The sequence below is a fragment of the Lampris incognitus genome, chromosome 8 (assembly GCF_029633865.1).
Source record: "Lampris incognitus isolate fLamInc1 chromosome 8, fLamInc1.hap2, whole genome shotgun sequence".
Classification (NCBI taxonomy): domain Eukaryota; kingdom Metazoa; phylum Chordata; class Actinopteri; order Lampriformes; family Lampridae; genus Lampris; species Lampris incognitus.
In genome coordinates this window covers 6,377,288-6,399,424 of record NC_079218.1, presented here as the reverse complement: position 1 = coordinate 6,399,424, position 22,137 = coordinate 6,377,288, and the positions used below count along the sequence as shown (strand labels likewise).

The following is a 22,137-nucleotide window of genomic DNA, read 5'->3' as shown; positions in this document are numbered from 1 at the left end:
ACCTCATGAAAAGAAGACGCCTTTGTCACAGTATCTTTATTGTCCCTTACAGGGAAATTAGTTTGCAGCCGGTATGTATAAAACTCCCACTCAAAACAACACATACAAACACCAAGGCAGAACTGACACATCACTGATGGACTACAAAAAACAACAGGACATGGCGGGCGAGGAGAACCAAAGGAGTTCAGATATACAGACCATGGAAACAAGCGATCTGCAGACAACACATTAATACTATCTACTGTTGGACAATTGACTGGCAGTGGGGACAAAGGAAGCCTTGTATCTCTTAGTCCTAATACAGGACATCCTCAACTGACGACCTGAGGGTAACAGCTCAAACTCTGGCCGAAGGGGGTGACCTTGGCACTCCAGAAGGGAAGTAGCCTTTCTGAACCCCTTCCTATTATCAAGGTCAGTAAGCTGGGCTGGACTTCTCCCTGAAATCTTACTAGCCCACTTGATGAGGCTAACAAGCCAGAGTCAAATGACCAAACCAAGCAACAGTACAGTACATTACAACTGTTTCAGTAACACTTCTATAAAAAGAGAGTCGTCATCTGGGAGGAGACATTAAATGTCCACATTTTCCTCAGGAAAAAAAGTCTTTGTTGGACCTTCTTTGGCTGCTTCCGGTGCGGGAAGATGGCGGCGCGAATTCAAATTTGCAGCGGCTGCACCCAGTACCGGTGTGGGAAGATGGTGCGAATTCATATTTGCGGCGGCCCCACCCAGTACCGTCAATGCAGTGTCTTTGTCCACATCTGCATCTAAATTTTTGTCTTCGTTTGTTGGCTGGGAGAGCTGGCGCTAGATCGGCTGCGAGAGCTTGGTCTGCTGTGCTGTGGGCCCAGGGACCGCAGCCTTGCCCGGAGCTAAACCCAAGGAGGAAACGAGGGCTAGCCCATGCAGACCGGCAGTTCCGATAACACAAGAGGGCGGTGGCCTCACCTGGCGTTGACTGGTGTTTTTGATGTCGTCGTGAGGAGTGCGGGGAGGAGTGTCAAGGGTGTCTGGCTGGGAGAGCTGGCCCTTGTTCGGCTGGGAGGGCTTGGTCTGCTTCGTCCGGTTGCCACAGGGACCACGGCCCCTGCCTGGAGCTGTACCCCAGGAGGAGACGTGGAGGGCGGTCTGACAGGATGCGTAATCGGGGTGGGCTGGGCTGGGCTGGCTGCTGGCCCATGCGGGCCGGCGGTTCTGATGGTCATCCTGGCTGGCGTTGTTCCCTTAGACAGTGGTTTTTTTGAATATGTGTGTTTGTTTGAATGTGTGTGTTCTCATGGTTCTTGAATGTGATTTTGTCACTGTGTTGCACTGCTGTGGGCTGGGGGAAATCGCATTTCATTTCACTTCATGTGCACGGGTGCGAGGGGTGAAATGACAAGTAAAGTGTTCCTGATTTTTTGATGTAGTGGTGTGCTGTGGTTGATCTTTTCAGGATCTTTTTGGTCCCGAATCCCTTACCAAAACCACTCACAACTTCTGCCTCACCATCAACAGCTCCACTCTGTCTCCCTCCCCACGGATGCTAAATCTCGGAATTATTTTCAACAGCAACCTCGCTTTTGAACGCCACGTCAATCAGATCATCAGAACTGCCTTTTTTCTACCCAGAAAACGTGGCTCGTCTCTGCCCATCACTCTCGTTCTCTGCTGCCGGTACTTTGACCCGTGCCTTCATCCCATACTGCAACAGCATTCTCTACAGCTCATCGTCCAAAGTCCTAAACAAACTCAAGTACATCCAGAACTCTGCTGCTCGCCTGCTCACCCACTCCTGCTCCTGTGACCACATGACCCCCATCCTCCAGAACCTCCACTGGCTCCCTGTCCTACAATGCATCCAGTTCAAATTCCTTCTCCTCACTCACAAAGCCCCCATAACCAGGCCCCCTCCTACCTCACCGACCTGCTACACTACCATACTCCTCCCTGCAACCTTTGCTCATTTGATGCTAACCTCCTGTCTCCATCACGCAGGACCAAGCACCGGACCTGGGGCGACAGAGCCTTTTCCACAGCTGCCCCCTCCCTCTGGAGCTCCCTCCCCAAACACACCAGAGAGTGTGCCGATCTGTCCACGTTCAAATCATTAACCAAAGCTCACCTTTTTAGAATTGCTTTTAATGTGTGGTTATTGTTGTGTGTTATATGTCTGTGGTGCTTTTATATTTAACTTATCTTATGTAAAGCATCTTTGTGTACCTTGAAAAGTGCTATATACAAATGTATTATTTATTAATATTATCATTGTACTGGCCTTTTTGCTCCCCTGTGGATGTAGCGTATAAAACAGGAGTCGCCCAAGAGTATTATGGCCATGCGCATGATGCATTTGATGAATTGTTTTTATTTTATGTATGTTTAGCATTAAATATTTTGAATCTCTGCTATTTTTTGGAATACAACATTCGAATGAGATGTTTTTGGTCCAGTTGACAGCCCAGGTTCATTCACTGCTCAATGATGTGAAGTGTCCTTCTGTGTGGGAGTGTGAAAGACAGCAGCACTAAGCTGCTTAGCCGGGAGTGATGGCTGTGGCTGGTGGCGCTCTGCCCTGGTTGTGGGCCCATATTTGTCCAGTTGTGTTGTTGTTGTGGTCCAGAAGCTGAGACTGATCGGCTTATGACATTGCTCACTGGAGGAAGGCTTACCAAGCTCTTGGTCGAGGGTGTGTAGGTTCAGTGGGCAGTCACTGAGAGAGGCAGAGTGAGAGCTAGCATGCTAGCATACCTTCCGTTTTAGCTACGGTCCCCTTACATGATCAACCCATTGTAAAGCTCTGTGTCTTTGTTGTGAGTGCGCCCAGAGACACTCACTCACTCACTCTCTCTCTCTCTCTCTGTCTCTCTCTCGCGCTCTTTCTCTCTTATTTCTCTCTTTCTCTCACGCTTCTTTCTCTCTTTTTCTTGCTCTCTCTCTCTTTGCTTCTCTCGCTCTCTCGCTCCTCTCTTTCTCTCTCTGTCTTTCTCTCGCTCCTCTCTTTCTCTGTCTTTCTCTCGCGCTTCTCTTTCTCTGTCTTTCTCTCGCGCTTCTCTTTCTCTGTCTTTCTCTCGCGCTTCTCTTTCTCTGTCTTTCTCTCGCTCCTCTCTTTCTCTGTCTTTCTCTCGCGCTTCTCTTTGTCTTTCTCTCGCTCCTCTCTTTCTCTCTCTGTCTTTCTCTCGCTCCTCTCTTTCTCTGTCTTTCTCTCGCTCCTCTCTTTCTCTCTCTGTCTTTCTCTCGCTCCTCTCTTTCTCTGTCTTTCTCTCGCTCCTCTCTTTCTCTCTCTGTCTTTCTCTCGCTCCTCTCTTTCTCTGTCTTTCTCTCGCTCCTCTCTTTCTCTCTCTGTCTTTCTCTCGCTCCTCTCTTTCTCTGTCTTTCTCTCGCTCCTCTCTTTCTCTCTCTGTCTTTCTCTCGCTCCTCTCTTTCTCTGTCTTTCTCTCGCGCTTCTCTTTCTCTGTCTTTCTCTCGCGCTTCTCTGTCTCTGTCTTTCTCTCGCGCTTCTCTTTCTCTGTCTTTCTCTCGCGCTTCTCTTTCTCTGTCTTTCTCTCTCGCTTCTCTTTCTGTCTTTCTCTCTCGCTTCTCTTTCTGTCTTTCTCTCGCGCTTCTCTTTCTCTGTCTTTCTCTCGCGCTTCTCTTTCTCTGTCTTTCTCTCGCGCTTCTCTTTCTCTGTCTTTCTCTCGCGCTTCTCTTTCTCTGTCTTTCTCTCGCGCTTCTCTTTCTCTGTCTTTCTCTCGCACTTCTTTCTCTCTTTTTCTTGCTCTCTCTCTTTGCTTCTCTCGCTCTCTCGCTCCTCTCTTTGTCTTTCTCTCGCTCCTCTCTTTCTCTCTCTGTCTTTCTCTCGCACTTCTCTTTCTCTGTCTTTCTCTCGCGCTAATCTTTCTCTGTCTTTCTCTCTCGCTTCTCTTTCTCTGTCTTTCTCTCGCACTTCTTTCTCTCTTTTTCTCTCTCTCATGCTTCTTTCTCTGTCTCTTTCTCGCGCTTCTTTCTTTCTCTTTCACACGTCTCTCTCTCCCTCTTCTCTTGCGCTTCTTTCTGTCTCTCTCGCATGCTTCTTTTTCTCTCTCGTGCTTCTCTTTCGCTCAGTCTCTCTCACACTTCTCTTTCGCTCAGTCTCTCTCGCGCTTCTTTTCTCTCTCTCGCGCTTCTCTTTCTCTCGCACTTCTTTCTCTCCTCCCTCTGTTCTCTTTCGCTCTCTTTCGCTGTCTCATTCTCGCTCTCTCTCTTTCTGTCGCTCTTCTCTTTTTCTCTTTCACTCTCCTCTCGCTCTTCTCTTTTGCTCTCTTTCGCGCTCTCTCTTTCTCTCATGCTTCTCTCTTTCTCTTGCTCTTCTCTTTTTCTGTCTCTCTCTTTCTCTCTCCTCTCACTCTTCTTTCGCTCTCATGCTCTCAATTCAATTCAATATGTGCTTTATTGGCATGACATACGTTTGTGTACATATTGCCAAAGCATGTAAAACAACAACAACACAACACAACAATGATTATAATAACAACAGCAACAACAACAATGATTATAATAACAGCAACAACAACAATGATTATGATATCAAACAACAACAGCAACAACAACAATGATTATAATAACAACAGCAACAACAACAATGATTATGATATCAAACAACAACAGTAGCAATAGGTGCCATCACCCACTGTCTCTCAGGTTGTGGCAGGAAAATATAAATCTTGCTGCAATGCTCGCCGCTGGATCCCCTCCCAGGACCACCTGCAGCTTACCTGCATCGTCCATTTCCTGCTACTCTGGAGTCACATGTTCCAGCTCCTGGACAAAAGCCCAGCGCTGTTTTTCAAATCTGTCACATTTAAGGAGGAAGTGCACCTCTGTCTCCACCTCATCTGTCATGCACTGACCACATGTTCGTTGCTCTTTTGGCAACCACGTCTTTTTGTGTCTCCCCTTTTCAGTGGTGAGACTGTGGTCACTGAGCCTGTATTTGGTGAGGATCTGTCGCTGCTTCCTGTCTCTGACAGTTAAGAGGTGTTCTTCCAAGTCATAGTTTGTTTTTAGGGCCCGATAGGCTTCTAGTTTGTTTTGATTTCAGCATTCCAGTGTTTCAGATAATCGTTCTTGCTTTGTTTTATAGCTGATTTATCCTCATGTTGGTTTGTTTTATAGCTGATTTATCCTCATGTTTGTTTGTTTTATAGCTGATTTATCCTCATGTTGGTTTGTTTTATAGCTGGTTTATCCTCATGTTGGTTTGTTTTATAGCTGATTTATCCTCAAGCAAATATTTTACCTTTTATGGTTGGATTCACATTTTCATTTATGAGGGTGTGTAAGGTGTAAATATGGTCCATAGTCCGGTGATTTGGGAGGAAGCCAATTTGGCCTTTGCTCAGGACATTGTGATCGTTAAGGGGGGTTAGAATTCGATTGTTCAAAATGCTATTAAACACCTTCCCCAGACTACTGCTCACACAAATGCCTCTGAAATTATTAGGATCCAATTTGTCTCCATTTTTATGAATAGGAGTTATAAGCTCTTTGCTCCAGATGTCAGGAAAATATCTCGAACTTAGAATGATGTTGAATAATTTGAGTACTGCCCTTTGCAGCTCAGGTGTGCTGTTTTTAAGCATCTCGCTTCTGATGCTGTCAAGGCCACAAGCTTTATTGGGTTTTAAGGATTTGAGCTTCTGTGCCAATTCTTCTTGTGTTATTGGAAAATCCAGTGGGTTTTGGTTGGCTTTTATAGTGCATTCGAGCAACTATAATGTTTGTTTGATCAGATTGTAATTGGAATTTGAGTGTTCTTGTTGGATTTCCCAATAGATATGTTCAAAATGATTTTTCCAAATTTCTCCATTTTGGATAGGCAGGGCTTCTTGTGGTTTTGTAGAGCTCAAATTATTCCACATTTCCCAGAATTGGTTTTGATTCAAGGAATTTTCTATTTCCTGGAGGGTTCTATCTACGTGGCTTTGTTTTTTCATTCTTAATGTGTGTTTACATTGTTTTTATTTTCCACTATATTTCTTTCTTATACCCATATCTTGAGGTTGGCAGTGTTTCAGGTTTGACAATTGACGCAGTTCTTTTCTTATATTTTTACAATCGTTGTCAAACCATTTTTCATTTTTAGGTTGTTTCTTTTTGTTGTTGTTGGTCCTTGGTAGGACCATGTTTGCTGCCGTCTGAAAGATATAATTGATTTTACTGACAGCTTGGTTGGTATTGTCCTTATTAGTTTCAAACTGTTTGTTAATGAAGTTAGTAATCATATTAAGTAATTTGGAAGAATTTAGGATATTGATACATTTTTCTGCACTGTCTGGAGCCCATCTGTAGGTCTTATTAATTTTGAACAGCTTGCTGGGCTCCTCTATAGGCATTTAAGTCAGGTTAATAGTTTTGGTTATGGTCAGAAAGAGGAGTTTGTTGTCTGACAGTGAATGTGATGAAGGAGGTGGGGTCCATGTCGGTTACTGCATAGTCAACTACACTAGCTCCAAGACCTGAACAACATGTGAACCTTCCCAGAGAGTCTCCTCTGATCCTACCATTAAGCATGTACAGGCCAGAGGCGCCACAGAGGTGCACTAGCTCCTTACCAGCCTTGTTCACAGTACAGTCGAGGGAGCTCCTTTCAATGGGGGTTGGTGAGAGGTACAGGGAATGTTGACCAAACACATGTCTGTTACCCTGAGGGTCAATGGTATCACTTATTGAACCTGTTCTTGCGTTAAAATCTCCGCACAGCAGCACATTTCTCTGGGCCTGGAAAAGGCTTACCTCTTCATGGAGGTTACTCAGAAAATCCTCATCATAATATGGGGATTCAATTGGGGGAGAATATAGAGCACAGATATAGATATCTTTGTTTGATATGCCAATTTTATTGCTGAGTTTTAGCCAGCAGTGGGATGTTCCAATTTTCATTTTTGAAATGTGGTTGGCTAAATATCCTCTGTACCAAATCACAATACCTCCGGAGTCTCGTCCACGATGTACTGAGTTGAGTTTAGTAACACTCTCTCTCTCTCTCTCTCTCTCTCTCTCTCTCTCTCTCTCTCTCTCTCTCTCTCTCTCTCTCTCTCTCTCTCTCTCTCTCTCTCTCTCTCTCTCTCTCTCTCTCTCTCTCTCTCTCTCTCTCTCTCTCTCTCTCTCTCTCTCTCTCTCTCTCTCTCTCTCTCTCTCTCTCTCTCTCTCTCTCTCTCTCTCTCTCTCTCTCTCTCTCTCTCTCTCTCTCTCTCTCTCTCTCTCACTCACTCACTCACTCACTCACTCACACACACACACACACACACACACACACACACACACACACACACACACACAAAGCCAAAATCACATGCTGTCCCAATCTTTGAGCTGAGGTGAATAAGATCCCTTAATGTTGCCAATGGGCTGTTGCCATTGATGGCTTTAACACACTACCCCGACCCCGCTAGTGAGTTCTATAGACACCAGCAACAGAAAGCAGCTGAGTGGCAATAGAAAATACTCCTCAAAAGTGATGTTTTTTCTTCATTGTTCCTTTTGCTGCATTGTTAAAAGTATATCCTATGCTCAGGAACCAAAAGATTTGGGAAAACGTTTTTACGTGCCCTCATCAACCTTTTTTTGTGTTGGGGGGGTCCGCCCCCCCCTTTTTTTTCTCCCACTTGTACTTGGCCAATTACTCCACTCTTCTTAGCCGTCCTGGTCGCTGCTCCGCCCCCTCTGGTGATCCAGGGAGGGCTGCAGACTACCACATGCCTCCTCCCATACATGTGGAGTCGCCAGCCGCTTCTTTTCACCTGACAGTGAGGAGTTTCACCAGGGGGACGTAGTGCATGGTAGGATCACATTATTCCCCCCAGTTCCCCCTCCCCCCCGAACAGGTGCCCCGACTGACCAGAGGAGGCGCTAGTACATCGACCAGGACACATACCCACATCCAGCTTCCCACCAGCAGACACGGCCAGTTGCGTCTGTAGGGACGCCCAACCAAGCCAGAGGTACCACGGGGGTTCAAACCGACGATCCCCGTGTTGGTAGGCAATGGAATAGACTGCCACGCCACCTGGATGCCCCTTTTCTTTTCTTTTCTTTTCTTTTCTTTTTTTAACCTGAAAGTGCTTAACAGTTGTCTTGGTAGAAGCAGCAACTTGATGCTCATGCCAGGTGAGAATTAAAATCCTTTTGTAGTATCGTGTTTTGCTTGAAGTCAAAATATTTACCGTTTGTTAGAATGTCAGTTTAGAGCAGGAGAAGTGCAGTTTCTGGGAAACTGCGTGGGCTAGCTGAAAGTTGAAAACATTTGCCAAGCATTTCTGAAAAAGCTGAAATCTGAGCTGAATTAGCTGAAAAGGCTGAAATTCGTTGCGTTGCTTTACTGAAAATCCTGCAAGTTAAAGTGTAACGGTGGCGGAGTTGGAAGCCGAAGTCAGCACCTACAGAAGCTGAAAATGCTGAAATCTTAACTTCGTTCGCTGAAAAGGCTGAAATGCATCGCATTGGTGGAAAAAAAAGTTGAAGCTGAAACATAACTGCATACTGGCAGAAGTGGGAGCTGAGGTGCAGTCCCAAAAGAAAAACACTTTGGAACCTAAAGAGCGGAGAACTTACATGCTTTTGCCTGAACATGGAGCTGAATGACCCAAATAAGCATGTTCCAGTGAAAGACAGGATAAACACATGAACGAAGAAACAAAAACCTCAGTTAAGTTGATTTGAAAGTTTGCATATGACCTGAAATTCACTGCAAGATGCTGAACTTTCATTTTAAGGTAAGGAGTTTTACTTTGGGTAAGGGCAACATGAATAACAAGAAAAGACATCAAAATATAGTTTTCAGTGTATTCCAATTTTAAGAACAGCTGACCTTGACTGCTGATAATGGTGCAAATACTGACAGGAGTGCCGGGTAGGGAGTAAAAATGGTTGAAGTGTTGGGTAAAGTGTAAACACAGGAGTTAGAAAATAGTTTCACTGTTTGATTGTCACTGTTCTCAATGCTTTGCCATTTATCACACACACACACACACACACACACACACACACACACACACACACACACACACACACACACACACACACAGGCACAATCATGCTTGAAATACATTGTCACGTGTGTGTGTGTGTGTGTGTGTGTGTGTGTGTGTGTGTGTGTGTGTGTGTGTGTGTGTGTGTGTGTGTGTGTGTGTGTGTCTGTCCATGGCCTTGTTCAGACTGCCAGCCCAGATCCATTTTTTGGCATATCCAGATTGTATCCAGATTAATTTTAGAAATTCTAGACTGCAAAAAAACCCACATAAAATTTGGCAAATTGGATATAAACCACATTTGAGGGCGGTTTGAAATGTGATTCCAACTGGATTTCTACGGATGCATCTCAGTCTGGCTGCCCAGATCAGATTTGAAACTGACTCGCACTGTGCACCTCTGGCACAGTGAAGTCTCGCTGCACAGTGAAGCCTGCCAGGACTGCTGCACGGAACATTGCAATGTATACCAGCCTCCTCCGTCACCGAGTTTGTTTGGTGCGATGGAGGAGTTCTGCACTGCGACTTGACAGCACAATTGTTTGGAGGGCGAGATGATGGATCTCCATTTCTCATACTTCCACGGTGGTAAACCGCATCACCAGCATAAGTAGTTACTCCTGCCTACGTTGTTACCACAGCATCCCATGCAGATAGGTTGTTGACGTGTGGACACACAAATCCGATCTGATCACTTGCACATAACAGTACAGACTGTGTCTTAAAGATCTGATTTGAGAAATAAATCTGATTTGCCTGCAGACTGAACATCTATCTTAGACAGCATGACTCGACACTGAAAGACTTTCCCTCTCCTCCTTCCCCTGTGTGCATTACCACGGCAACGGGACAGTTAATTTTCAAGCAGCCTTACTGTTAATTTTTCTCCCAAATTGTGTCTGGCCAATTACCCGTCTCTTCCGAGTTATCCCCATCTCTGCTCCACCCCCTCTGCCGAGCCAGGGACGGCTGCAGACCTACCACATGCCTCCTCCAATACATGTGGCGTCGCCAGCTGCTTCTTTTCATCTGACTGTGAGGAGTTTCTCTAGGGGGTTGTAGCGCATGGGAGGATCACACTACCCCCCCCCCCCGAACAGGCACCCTGACTGACCAGAGGAGGCGCTAGTGCAGCGACCAGGACATACACCCACATCCAGCTTCCCACCCGCAGACACGGCCAGTTGTGTCTGTAGGGACGCCCAACCAAGCCAGAGGTACCACGGGGGTTCAAACCGACGATCCCCATGTTGGTAGGCAACGGAATAGATGGTTACACTACCCGGACGTCCCCAAGCGTGAGATTTCTGCGTAAAGCAGAACAGCTGAGTGACATCACTGCAGAGTGGGTGACATCACTGCATGACATCACTCTCTCTAAAGGCTGGTCGTTCTGCGCAATACACACCCATTATAAACTCAAACTGAGACAAAGCATAAAACTGTGATAATTCAAAAACTGTAAAAGATATCAAAAATGTGAAGGAAAGTTTAATAGTTAGGTCTTGTGTCCTGTTTAAGTTTAAATGGTGTCTGTAGCTGAAAGTATGCAGAAGTAGTTGAAGTTCAAATGGAGTACGTTTGACAAGGACAAGGATTTGAGCATTCCCTTCATTCACTCCCATTTTAAACATTTGCTGAAAAAGCTGAATATTTTAAAAATTATACAAGTTATAAAACAAGGTTGGATGGCCTGGCGGCCTGTGCAGGGTGTCTCCCCGCCTGCTGCCCAATGACTGCTGGGATAGGCTCCAGCATCCCCGTGACCCTGAGAGCAGGATAAGTGGTTTGGATAATGGATGGATGGATGGACTATAAGCAAACATGTCCTTAAAGAGCTGAACATTTTGATATTTGAACGGTTTTGTTAGCTGAAAGTACGCAGTCCAAAAAAACTTGGAGAAAGAAGAGAAATACTGGGAAGAACATAAGTGTGCTAGCTTCCAGCTAGCCCACTAATGATAACTTGTACTTGGAGGAGATGAAGCCTTAGCGAGCGGAATGCACTCTAGGGGCTTCTCTCCAAAGTTATGTGTTTACAGAATTTATCTCTACCCAATAACCTTATGATAATGTGGAAAGTACATTCTGCTCCCTTGGAGGTCACAGGAAGTACGATGAATGTTGCTTTTTGTTCACACATTTCCTTGTCCTTTTGTTGCCGCTTCTTTTTCTTATTTCAATTTTCTCTTATGAAAATCAGTTTTGCTTCCATCCAAATATGTGCTACACTGCTTAGCATGTATACCCATATGGCCATGAGGGTGGCCAGTTGTCATGAATTGAGTAATTGTAATTTATTTAGATGGCTAATGAGTGCACCCAGACAAAGGGTAATGTAATACGTGGTTTCAGCTTATTGCCTCTGATTAGTTAGTTTTGAAAATGCTCATTTTTGGGGCGAAGATTAGGTTGGGAGATGGGCATGTGTCTCGAACACTGACACACGTGAATTCGATAATGTTGTCATATTAACTTCTCCGTATTTCCCTGTATTCACGCTATTATCTGCGTTAAGTAATGTTTCCATATTGAGTGTATTCATCTCGTTAAAACGGTTCCGTAGAAGCAAGTCAGAAATGGTGGTGCATCACAGCAGGCAAAATGAGATGTTTCATGTTCAGTTTTCTCACTCGCCTCGTAGCGTTTTGTGATAGGTGCCTGCTCTCTGTGTATTGAATGGTTTTAGTCTCACTTGCACCAGTACAGATCATTTCCAGAAGTGTTAGTGGGTCCTGAGGGGGGAACATTGCTGCAACAATTCTTAAGGAATATCATCTCCATCACACATGAGCCAGACAACTTACAGAACCTTTACAGAACACGCTGCACAGGTGAAAGGGGCACATGACCAGATCGTGAAGGTACACCTCGCAAAGTGTGTCGTTCTTTTTCTTTTGAGGGCAGGACATCACAGGCCTCAAAACGACAACAAAAGACTGGAACTTTTTTCATTAACTTACTTACAATTGTTACCAATTCTTCACTGGACAACAATTTTTTTCAAATGTTTTACTTCCTGAAAAAAAAAAATTGGAGATTATGATAGACAATGTCAAGTTGAACACAAACATAATTTCGGAGTTGCTGTATCATGTAGGAATTTGGAGAAACGTTGAAATAACTTTTATGGAATTTAACATGTTTAACCACATAATGGTGCTGACACGTTGTGTTAGTTCACCTGAGCTTAAAATGTTTTGCAGCTGATCTTTGTTTGTACTCAGCATCTGGTGCATCTCATGTCAGTGTCCAACAATAGTCGGCCAGCATTGATGGCTTCCAGTTGCCCTGATAACCTCTTTTCCATGGTCGCAATGTCCTGGTGAAACTTTTCACCATGTTCCTCACTGACTTACCAAGATCAGCAGGGAAGAAGTTCGTGTGAACGCAGAACATGTTGCACTTCATGGTTTTGTTTGCTTTAAGCGTGTTGTCAAGCAGCTCAATGTAGTTTGGTGCTCCGTAGTTGCCAAGAAAATTCTCAGCAACATCAGCATAGAAATTTTTGTATCTGGTGACAGCAAACCCCACCCTTGCAATCTTGAACCAAGTAGTTCTGCTTTAGCTTTTGACAAATCTAAGTCCCTGACCAGGTCATTTAATTCTGGTTGTGTTATCAGATGAGGATAACCAGGCGTAAAGGGCTCAACATCTGGATCGGTGTCGTTTTCCACATCTGGTTCATGCGTTATGGCATCTTCATCTGCCTCATCTAGGCTCCATGTCTCTGGTGGCTTCGGTACTGGCAGACTGTCATCATGTGGCACTGGTCTCATGGCTTAAGGCATATTGGGGTATTCAATAAATTTCTTATTTTTAGTAGAGAAGCCAGATTCATTGGTCAGACAGAAGTAACAGTCCGTCACATGATCCTACTGTTCTCGTCATATCATTGGGACTGCAAATGGCACTGACTTCCGAGTACCTCTGAGACAAGCTCTCAGGTTAACTGCACATGTTGCACAACAAATGTAAGGAGCCCGGGGTTTCTCTTGGTCACCAATTTTACATCTGAAGTAGAGCTCCTAGACTTTAATAAGTTCAGTCATGATGCCTCTTTGAACCTTAAGTGTATACTCTCCACAGATGTAACAGAATGTATTGTAGCTGTTGCAGCATTGACGAGACATCTCTGCTGTATTAAATCTTCCTGAAGACAATAAATCCTGTTGCTAAGTATACTCACTATGCTATTGCCTGAAGAAGACGTGCATCAACATGCATCCAAACAACATGTGTGAATGTGAGCAGCTTTTATAGCCTGTCTGCCAGCATCTAACCTGACTCAGCATGCCTAACACAGCATCTGCATAGCACCTACACTGAGTGCATGCCCAGGTATGCTTGGACTGACCAAAAAAGCTTGCTTTGTGGGCACTATACTAGGAGACTTAAAATCTGATGGGAAATCACAAAAATAGGTTATATCTACCAAATGGTATGTGATAGGAACATTTTAAGGTGATTTTCGAGATCAGCCGCCCAAAATCCGTAAAATACACCCAAAAGTGTTCAGGAAGCAAAATCTTCTTTGTCCAGTGAATTCACAATGCTTCAGGCAAGCCAGGGTATTAAATATAGCCCCATTGTAATATAACCTGTGGTTGTTTTGACCCAGTTGAAATGAATAAAGCTAATGTTTTACTTTAACTTGTCCTTTGTAAAGAAAACCACGTAAGTGGAGTTGGATCACACAAGTCATCTGATTGATATTTCCTGAGCACTTAGTTCATGAGAGTGCGTTATTAATAACTACAATATCTTCCTGTGTGTGTGTGTTTGTGTGTGTGTGTGTGGGGGGGGGTATTCCGGTTGTTGGTCTTGACAATGATCATTGTTGTCCAGCTGAAAGAAATGGCTGTCTAGAATGTATCAGTTACATCCATGAACTTGGACATTTAGTGTCAAAACTTATGCCATATTGGTGTTGAATTTTCCCAAACGCTGGCGATGAAAGTGACGTTGCAAATAATTCTCATCAAAATTGGAGTGAGCAGAATGAACTATTCAGTCCATGTATCAGGAGAAAAACTACTTAAGTATGTTGCTAAAGCTTCAGCGGGGCACAGGAAACAGGTGTTTGTATGTTCATGTGGATGGGGGGAGTATTTCCTGCACATTGGTCGGCCTCGTAAGAAATGTTGGCCGTGTCAAAGTTATAAAAAAGAAAAGAAAAGAAAAAAGAGCTGGTATTGAAACTTTCTGATAGCAATACTCAAATCTATGTAGCCCAGTTTGCTCCTTGGTCATTATGACTTTGGTCAGTGACAATCCCATAATTTCATCCATGCATATTGAATTGGATATGATGCTTTAGTTCATCGTTCTGTCTCATCCATTTAAAGAAGGTTTTTCAACTATATGTTACCCTAATCGTAGCACCCAGCCACCCACATACCATCAGTTTTCCCTTCTGATTTTTGTATTTGCAGTTTACTATCACTGTATCTCTCCAAGAGTTTAATTTAGCTTTTATTTGAATAGTTTATTTGTGTTGACTGTTGTGCTGTAATTACATGTCAAACGTATTTCTTTGGACAGGCTGAACCAGCCAGATGAGGCTGTATAAGGAATTTTCATTGTATTTACAATTTCTAGCTGTTGGGGGCAATTTTCAGTGAATGTAATGGAGGTACCTCCATGTGGGCAAGGCACTCTTCAAAATTCTACCTTCTGCCCAAAATATTTTGAGAACATCCCTGGTGTGTGCACACTGATATTGGGTTAATCTACTATCACTGGTCTGTCTACGCTCTAGTGGCTAATCCGCTGCACGCTAAGCAGCTTTCACACAGAGATCCCAATAGGTCAATCTACCTATATATCTACTTGCTTTCATACTGGTTTAGTTGATTCTATATGGCAAGTTCACCAAGTCACTGCTGTGTTTCTCACCAACTGTTTAATATTCAAGATAAGCATATAGGGTCCCTGTAAAAAGTGGAAATATGGCGATTCTATTTATCCCATCATCCTTAAAGCCTGTCCTATTATGGGGGAGATATCCTTGTGGTTTTGATGCAGCTATTATTGTACACATTCTTTCAGCCATGTCCTGGGTTTGATTTTGGCTCATGATGTGTTACATGTCTGTCCTTCTCTGCTTTATGAAATGAAACAAAAACTGCATAAAAACATCTTTTTAGGAGGTGGGGAATGTTTCTGTGGCACATAGTCCTTGTTGACTAATTGATTTGTATCTTTGTGGATGTAGGTGTCTCCACTGCCACCCTTTTGCACTCCAAGTCCCTACGTGGCCACAGGGACTGCTTTGAGAAATACCATCTCATTGCCAACCAGAAGCTGTCCCACTCCAAGGTCTCCCGCAGTGCCTATGAGGGCATGAAGCTGGCCCTCAGCCAGAAACTGAGTCGTATTATCCAGTATGCCCAGAACAAAGACTCTTCCGATGGCCCGGGTCGACGGGGGACCAAGCTCCTCTGCTACAGTCAGCAGAATGACCGCAAGCTGCTGCCCCAGTCAGATGCTCAAGTGCCCCGCTACACACCCTGCTGGGACAGGGGGAACGCGCCAGGGCTGCCTGATTACACCATGGGTATTTTGGAGTGTCATGCGGCTGAGGAACTGGGTCTGCTGCAGGAGCCACGAGGCGATGTTTGGGCTGGTGATGGCAGGAGGAGTCTACATCACAGAGGTCAATCCTCCGAGGCAGACCAGACACCACATGGAAACCAGGGTCACAGCAGAGACGAATGTGAGCACATCAAATTCTCTATGGACAGTGGACAGTTCAGTGTGTCACTTTGATTTTAAACCTAGCTTTACCTTGATGACTAACCAAAATGGCAGGGCATGTCATGTGTATTCTGATATAAAATGATCTCCAGTCTTCATCAGATGGTATCTTTTTTTAAGTAACATTTAGTGACACAATGAATGTCTTTGAAGGAAGGAGAGTAGAAAATTAAGAGATGATACAGAGATCACTAACTCTTTTGCTGTTAGATCTTGTTCAGTGTGATCTCCGTCCTCCTAATTCACATTACATCCAGCTTCTCACTCATTAAATTTGGAAGGCAAAGCAGTTACACAGGGCTGTGAGAGATTCTTTATCATTTCCACACATTCTCACTTGGACTCTCTCCCTCCCTCTGTTTCTCCATTCCTCTTGCCATTCAAACTCCAAAGAAAGGCTCGGTTTATCTATCTCAAAACATGTCCTTGCCTTTCCTAAGTATTGTCATTGAAGCTTTTTATGCATGCAAATCGACTGGGGAGTGCAACACCCATCTCAAGGACCCTAAGGCAACGTTGCTTTCATATTAAATTCCTTTCCTTTAAAAGACAAATGATTTCAAAGGGAGATTGTCATGCTTTAGTATGCATTCCTCTGTATCAGTGCATAGTCAACTTCTGACATCAGTTACTGTCCAAGTCCATTAGTACAGCAAGCTTTTTTCACCTTTTTAGTTCATTGCTTCATAGACCTGAGATGTTCTTTATATTTGTAGGTGCTAAAAGAATATGTCAAATATTTTATGTTATTTTTCAACAACTTCTTTACTTTTCAATAATTATCTGTGCTGTGACCATCTGGCACCCTTTTATCTGCTGTCAAACTGCCTAGAATTGGCGTTTCTGGAGACCAAAACCCCTCAGCTAATACGTCTCAAAATGAACCTGTTTACAGTTAAAGGATAGATTGTAAAAATAATTTATAATAGCTGATTATGAAGAAATTGGGCATGAAAATGGACCAGGAAATTGGTTAAATTGTACAAAGTGCTTGGTGGTGCGTAAGTGTTAATAGGTTAACAGCTTTGTATGACAGCAGAATGGACAAGTTCTGTTTCACCCATAATTTTGTCTAACACTTTCAATGGGAATATACTTTTAGTTCAATCATGTTGTGCACCTCACGTCTTATCACTGAAATTTGCTTTTTTTTTAATATATCTTTTCAGTGGTTAAAATGAGTATGGATGAGCTCCACCAGCTGAACGGACAGTTGCTGCTGCAGATTCAAAGTAAGAACCTTAACCTACATGCCGTGTGAGCTTGCATAATGCAGCAGAATGAAAAGGTTGTGAACTTTTTGAAGTTAAATAGCTCAGAGTCGTGATTTTAAAACATGTTTCTCAACACATCCCCCCCCCCATCTCGATACTGCACGAAATAAGAGTGAAAAAATGCATGTTTGGCTTCCAGAGCATCCAATCCCCAATTAGGTTCCCAGATTTACTAAGAGATTCTATGAAGTGGGGACTAATTAATTCTTGAAGGCCAGACTAGTTGATGCGTTAGCTTGTTTGTCATGTGACCAGCTGCACTGAAACACATTGTTACTGTCTCTTGTTAACTCGTCCTCTTAGTTGAATTGATTATTCGTCAATTAAAGCTGCTGTTAACCTCACCTGGGGAAGGCTAAAGAGATGCATGGAGCATCTCATCTCTAGCATGAAGAAAATAAGTGACCTTTATCCTGTCGTTTTCAGTTGTCACCCTGAGGTCACACATTACGCTTCCCACCTGATGCTCCTTGAGCATTGACTTCTCAAGTGATCATCACCGTATTAATTACTTAAATACAAAACTGTTCCTCTCTTAACAAATGTGTGGCTCGTAGCCTTTCCTAAATTGTTCAGGCGGTGACACTGGTGTACAAGATTTTATATTCTGTTTTTTATGTCAGAAGCCTTTTCATGTCTGTAAACTTGTTGAAATGTGTGTGTTCTTCGGCTTCCTGTCTTTGTCCTTGTCTGAAGTCGTCTTTTATGTGATTTTGTTCTTTGTGTCTTAAAGAGTGCATTTTTAATTTTCTCTCCCCCGCCCCCTTTTCAGTCCGTTTTATTGATTTCCTTTGGCTTTTGTTTGTTGTGAGTTGACCTTGAATGTGAATTAATGTACTGATTCTCTCTCTCTCTCTCTCTCTCTCTCTCTCTCTCTCTCTCTCTCTCTCTCTCTCTCTCTCTCTCTCTCTCTCTCTCTCCATAGAGATTTTTGAGGAGTTGACAGTAGCGGTGCAGGAGAAAGACTCACTGGCGTCAGAGCTGCACGTGCGTCACATTGCCATTGAGCAGCTTTTCAAGAACTGTGCCAAGCTGCCCTGGCTACACATTAGCCGGGCCGGGGTGAAGGCCAGCAGCAACACCCCTGTGGAATGAGTAGTTTAGGGGGGGGGGGGGGGCGTTCCTGTCTCAGAGGAGGCTGTCCCACCCTCCACCTCCCCCAGATGGGCTAAAGCATGCCTTATGTGTTCTGGATGACTTCCTAGACTGTATGTTGACTTGTGGTGTCGAGCTTCCCAGCAGAGCAGATGTGAGGGGTTTGACACATGGCAGCCTGACCATATCAGAGGGAGGACCAAGATTTCCAGTCTGCGAACCTAATCAAGTGGCCCGGCCGTCGGTCTGATCTGAACTTTAGAACACGTCACAGGTTTATTTCTTCTGCTGCTTGGGCATTTAAATCACAGCAGCGAGGTCGGTAGTGCAGCTGGTCCCAGATAAGAGTTCTGGTTCTGTCACCGGTTCCATTGTTGTGGGACATAATTGTCTGGTTGTCTGTCTGCTGTACTTGAAGAGATGATACATATTGTCTTTGGGATCCTCCAGTCACAAGATGAGAAAGTGTTCTTATTGGACAGTTTACCTCTATGCAGACATGGGTATTCTTGGTAAAAATGCCCATGTCTCCTTTATGGACAACCATGCAACCTGTCCATGTCTCCTTTATGGACAACCATGCAACCTGTCCATGTCTCCTTTATGGACAACCATGCAACCTGTCCATGCATTTCTGTGGAAACTGTTTTGGTGTATTTATTTAGTTTTATTTCTGGAAAGTCTTGTAGTCATTCTATTTTTTTTATGTCGCTATAATGTTTTTGTTTGTTTTTACTTTTTGTTGGCACAAACGTGGATTTTTCTAGCTGTGGATGTTGCCGTGGTAACTAGATGGCTAAAAGGAGAGTTCGTTTCAGAATTGTACATAATGATTTGGGTGAATCCTTGATTATGATTTTCCGCAAAGTGGTCCTCCTAATCAGACCCTGCCGGTAAACATGTTGGATCGCTGTTCTAAATTCATATCCCAGCAAGTCTCAAGCTTTAACTCAGCCGTACTCTGGCCATGTAATGACACGGCAAGTTTATTTCAAAATGTACAACTTTTGACCTGAAAGTCTGTGAGGCTGCAGCTGCAGTATTTAAAACAAATCCTGAAAAAACAGTCGGTAAAACGTTTTGTACCAGAGTATTTGTACATTTGTAGTAGAGACGAAGTTGACTCTGCTTGTGCTTGTGAACTAGAATCAGGTATCAGCCAGTGCACGGGCAGCATGTTTCCAAAGACTGCAGTGAGAATTTTCCTATGGGAGTTTCACAGGAACTCGCAAAATCATTTCAGTAATACACTTTTAAGTCTTGATTTTGTTTTGTTTTCCCCCCCTCCATTTCTTCTTCAGTGTTTTATTGAAATTGACGTGTTTTCAGTTTAGATTATAAGTGTACCACAACTCTCGTTGCTGTTCCAAATCCACTTGAATTTTGTTATGAATCTATTTGTAGTCTATTGCACAGCTTTCAAGCCCAAGTCTTACCTGTTGTTAAATGTGGACGTGTGCTGACGGCGTTATGAAACGTTCAGACTTGGAGATCCTACTGGAAAAACCAAAACCGTTTGTTCCAGAAGAATCCCCATGATTAACAAACGGCCTCAAAGCATTAGGCCTACATGGATTTGTAAATGTAGGTAGAATTCAATACCGAGGGTGTCCAGGTAGCATAGCGGTCTATTCCGTTGCCTTCCGGCACGGGGATCGCCAGTTCGAATCCCCGTGTTACCTCCTGCTTGGTCGGGCGTCCCTACAGACACAATTGGCTGTGTCTGCAGGTGGGAAGCCGGATGTGGGTATGTGTCCTGGTCGCAGCACTAGCGCCTCCTCTGGTCGGTCGGGGCACCTGTTCAGGGGGGAGGGGGAACTGGGGAGAATAGCGTGATCCTCCCACGTGCTACGTCCCCCTGGCGAAACTCCTCGCTGTCAGGTGAAAAGAAGTAGCTGGCGACTCCACATGTATGGGAGGAGGCAAGCGGTAGTCTGCAGCCCTCCCCGGCTCAGCAGAGGGGGTGGAGCAGAGACTGGGACGGCTCGGAAGGGTGGGGTAATTGGCCAGATACAATTGGGGAGAAAAGCGGCGGGGGGGGGGGGTTTCCACAAAAAAAAAAGAATTCAATACCGAGCCCAATTTAAAAAGTGACGTTGTGATAAACTCGTAGGCAAACGTCCCAGTGAACGATGCTGTTCATCCTTTGCGCCGGTGATGTGTAAGTGATTTATCTTTGGTTGCTCCTGCTGAAGTAGTCACAACGCATGTTCTGACTTGTTGCACTCGTCTTTTGTTTTTTTTTAAGTTGAAAGCGTGCGGTTGCTTTGCCTTTTCTCGTTTATCACGAGACCAGTTACCTGTGAGGGTAAGAGTGATGTCACAGCAATATGAAGAGGAAGATGAGGACTTGGTTCCGTCTCCTGTGCCTTATCTGGGCACTCCTTATTCTGACCAACTTGCAACAAAGAAAAGATGCTAGTGTGGAAACTAGGGTTTTAAGCTGGATTCTGGTCATTTTATGAAATAAGCCTGCCCCGCTCTGGTGGCTGACAGATTAAATGAAGCCGTCATAATGGTCAGCCACAGTTGTACCTGTAATACACTTTACTAGACAAGAACCTTCAGCCAGGATTTCCCTGTTCGTTTAGGCTCGGGTAGGAATTAACGCGGCCGGTTTGACGAACGTCAGGCAGAGATGGTTGGCTTAACACCCGGAGGTTACACGACAACCCTCAGGAGCAAAACAAATCACTATTTGAACCAGGAACCCTATGCACAAAAGGACGCCATTTAAGATAAATCAGTAACTGTACTGGTTATGAATATATGAAATACATGTTTTTCCCTCAGGCTGTCACGGGGCAACGGAAATATGATGATGGGTTGGGAAAACCCTGGATTCAAATCGGAGCGACGTTTCAGATAACTCATTGTTTGTCATTTTGTTCTCTTTGTGAGAGATTAAATATATTTGACCCCTTGAGGGTTTTAGGAGAGATTGTAGCTCCATTTTAAACTTTTTTGCTGTTTTTAGTAACGTGTATTCTGTGTGCTTGAATGTTGACTCGTTCGGATTATTTGATTCTTTGACTTTTTTTTTTTATTTGAATTTTTTAGTCTGACTGTGTTAAGTTTTACTGTGGAAATGTGTCAGGGCCATGCCGCCGCTCACCAGAAAAGTGAAGCTTCCCGATGTTAGTTATGTGTTCATGTGTATGAGAGGTATGCATAACTGGTAGACTTGCACCCCTTGGTGTAGCTTGGAGTGTTCAAACCCCTCTTTTCTGATGATGCATAAAAGAGGCCGTGTTTGTGTGGTGACTTTTACTATGTATTTATCCGGTGTGTTAAATGGAGCTTTCAGCATGTGTGTGATATATCCTCAAGTAATGGTTTGTATTTTTTCTAAACTATTTCAATAAAAAAAAAATTTAAATACACATCCCCATGTAATTTTGCTTTTTGAACATTGACGGTATATCTTAAACATGCCTTTAAAAGTTGATGAGACATGACAAGCCAATGGAATGAATATTAGTGTACGAATTTTGAATATTTATATCAGTATTTCCTGATCCTGATGTTCGGGTTGCGGAGACAGCTTGAATTTACTGTAAAATCAAGATGTGAATTGTTTCTTCTAATAGTTATGAAATAAACAATGCTGGCCAAACATAAACATGCCATGTTTGCATATAACATGTGCTGATGACCAGCATAACAAGCAACGGGAGCATGCATCTGCCCAATTCTGCAAATCTGAACATGACCCCAAGAAGCATTGTCTCCTTGGATCACCAGGTGCACGACTGAACATCTTTTATTCCTACGGTGGGCCGTTAAACAAGGGCAAGTAGTGGAGATTGAGCGCCCTCTTGTGGACAAAGCCTGCAATTAAAACCATGAACCACTTGGACCGAATACAAAAGGAATTAGAATAAAATAAAAGAATCACAGACTTCTACAGATTTCCATGATAAGGACGCAAAGGTTATTACATCAAACTACCTACCTACCTATCTATCGTAAACAATTAAGAATACAAAATTAAGATCCCAGCCATTTTTTTCCCCATATGGAGAGACCCTCTGAAC

General features: G+C 43.8%; 1 protein-coding gene across 1 annotated transcript in view; it reads left to right on the top strand.

Annotated features, from left to right (window-relative positions):
- Window positions 1-20,116, top strand: part of c8h21orf91 (chromosome 8 C21orf91 homolog) — a 41,306-nt gene extending 21,190 nt beyond the window's left edge. Inside the window, exons 3-5 of the mRNA XM_056284791.1 lie at window positions 15,190-15,690; window positions 16,901-16,963; window positions 17,931-20,116. Coding sequence (XP_056140766.1) covers window positions 15,190-15,690; window positions 16,901-16,963; window positions 17,931-18,100 — 734 coding nt within the window. The 3' untranslated portion in view covers window positions 18,101-20,116. The remainder of the gene's footprint in view (window positions 1-15,189; window positions 15,691-16,900; window positions 16,964-17,930) is intronic.
- Window positions 20,117-22,137: the final 2,021 nt, after the last annotated feature.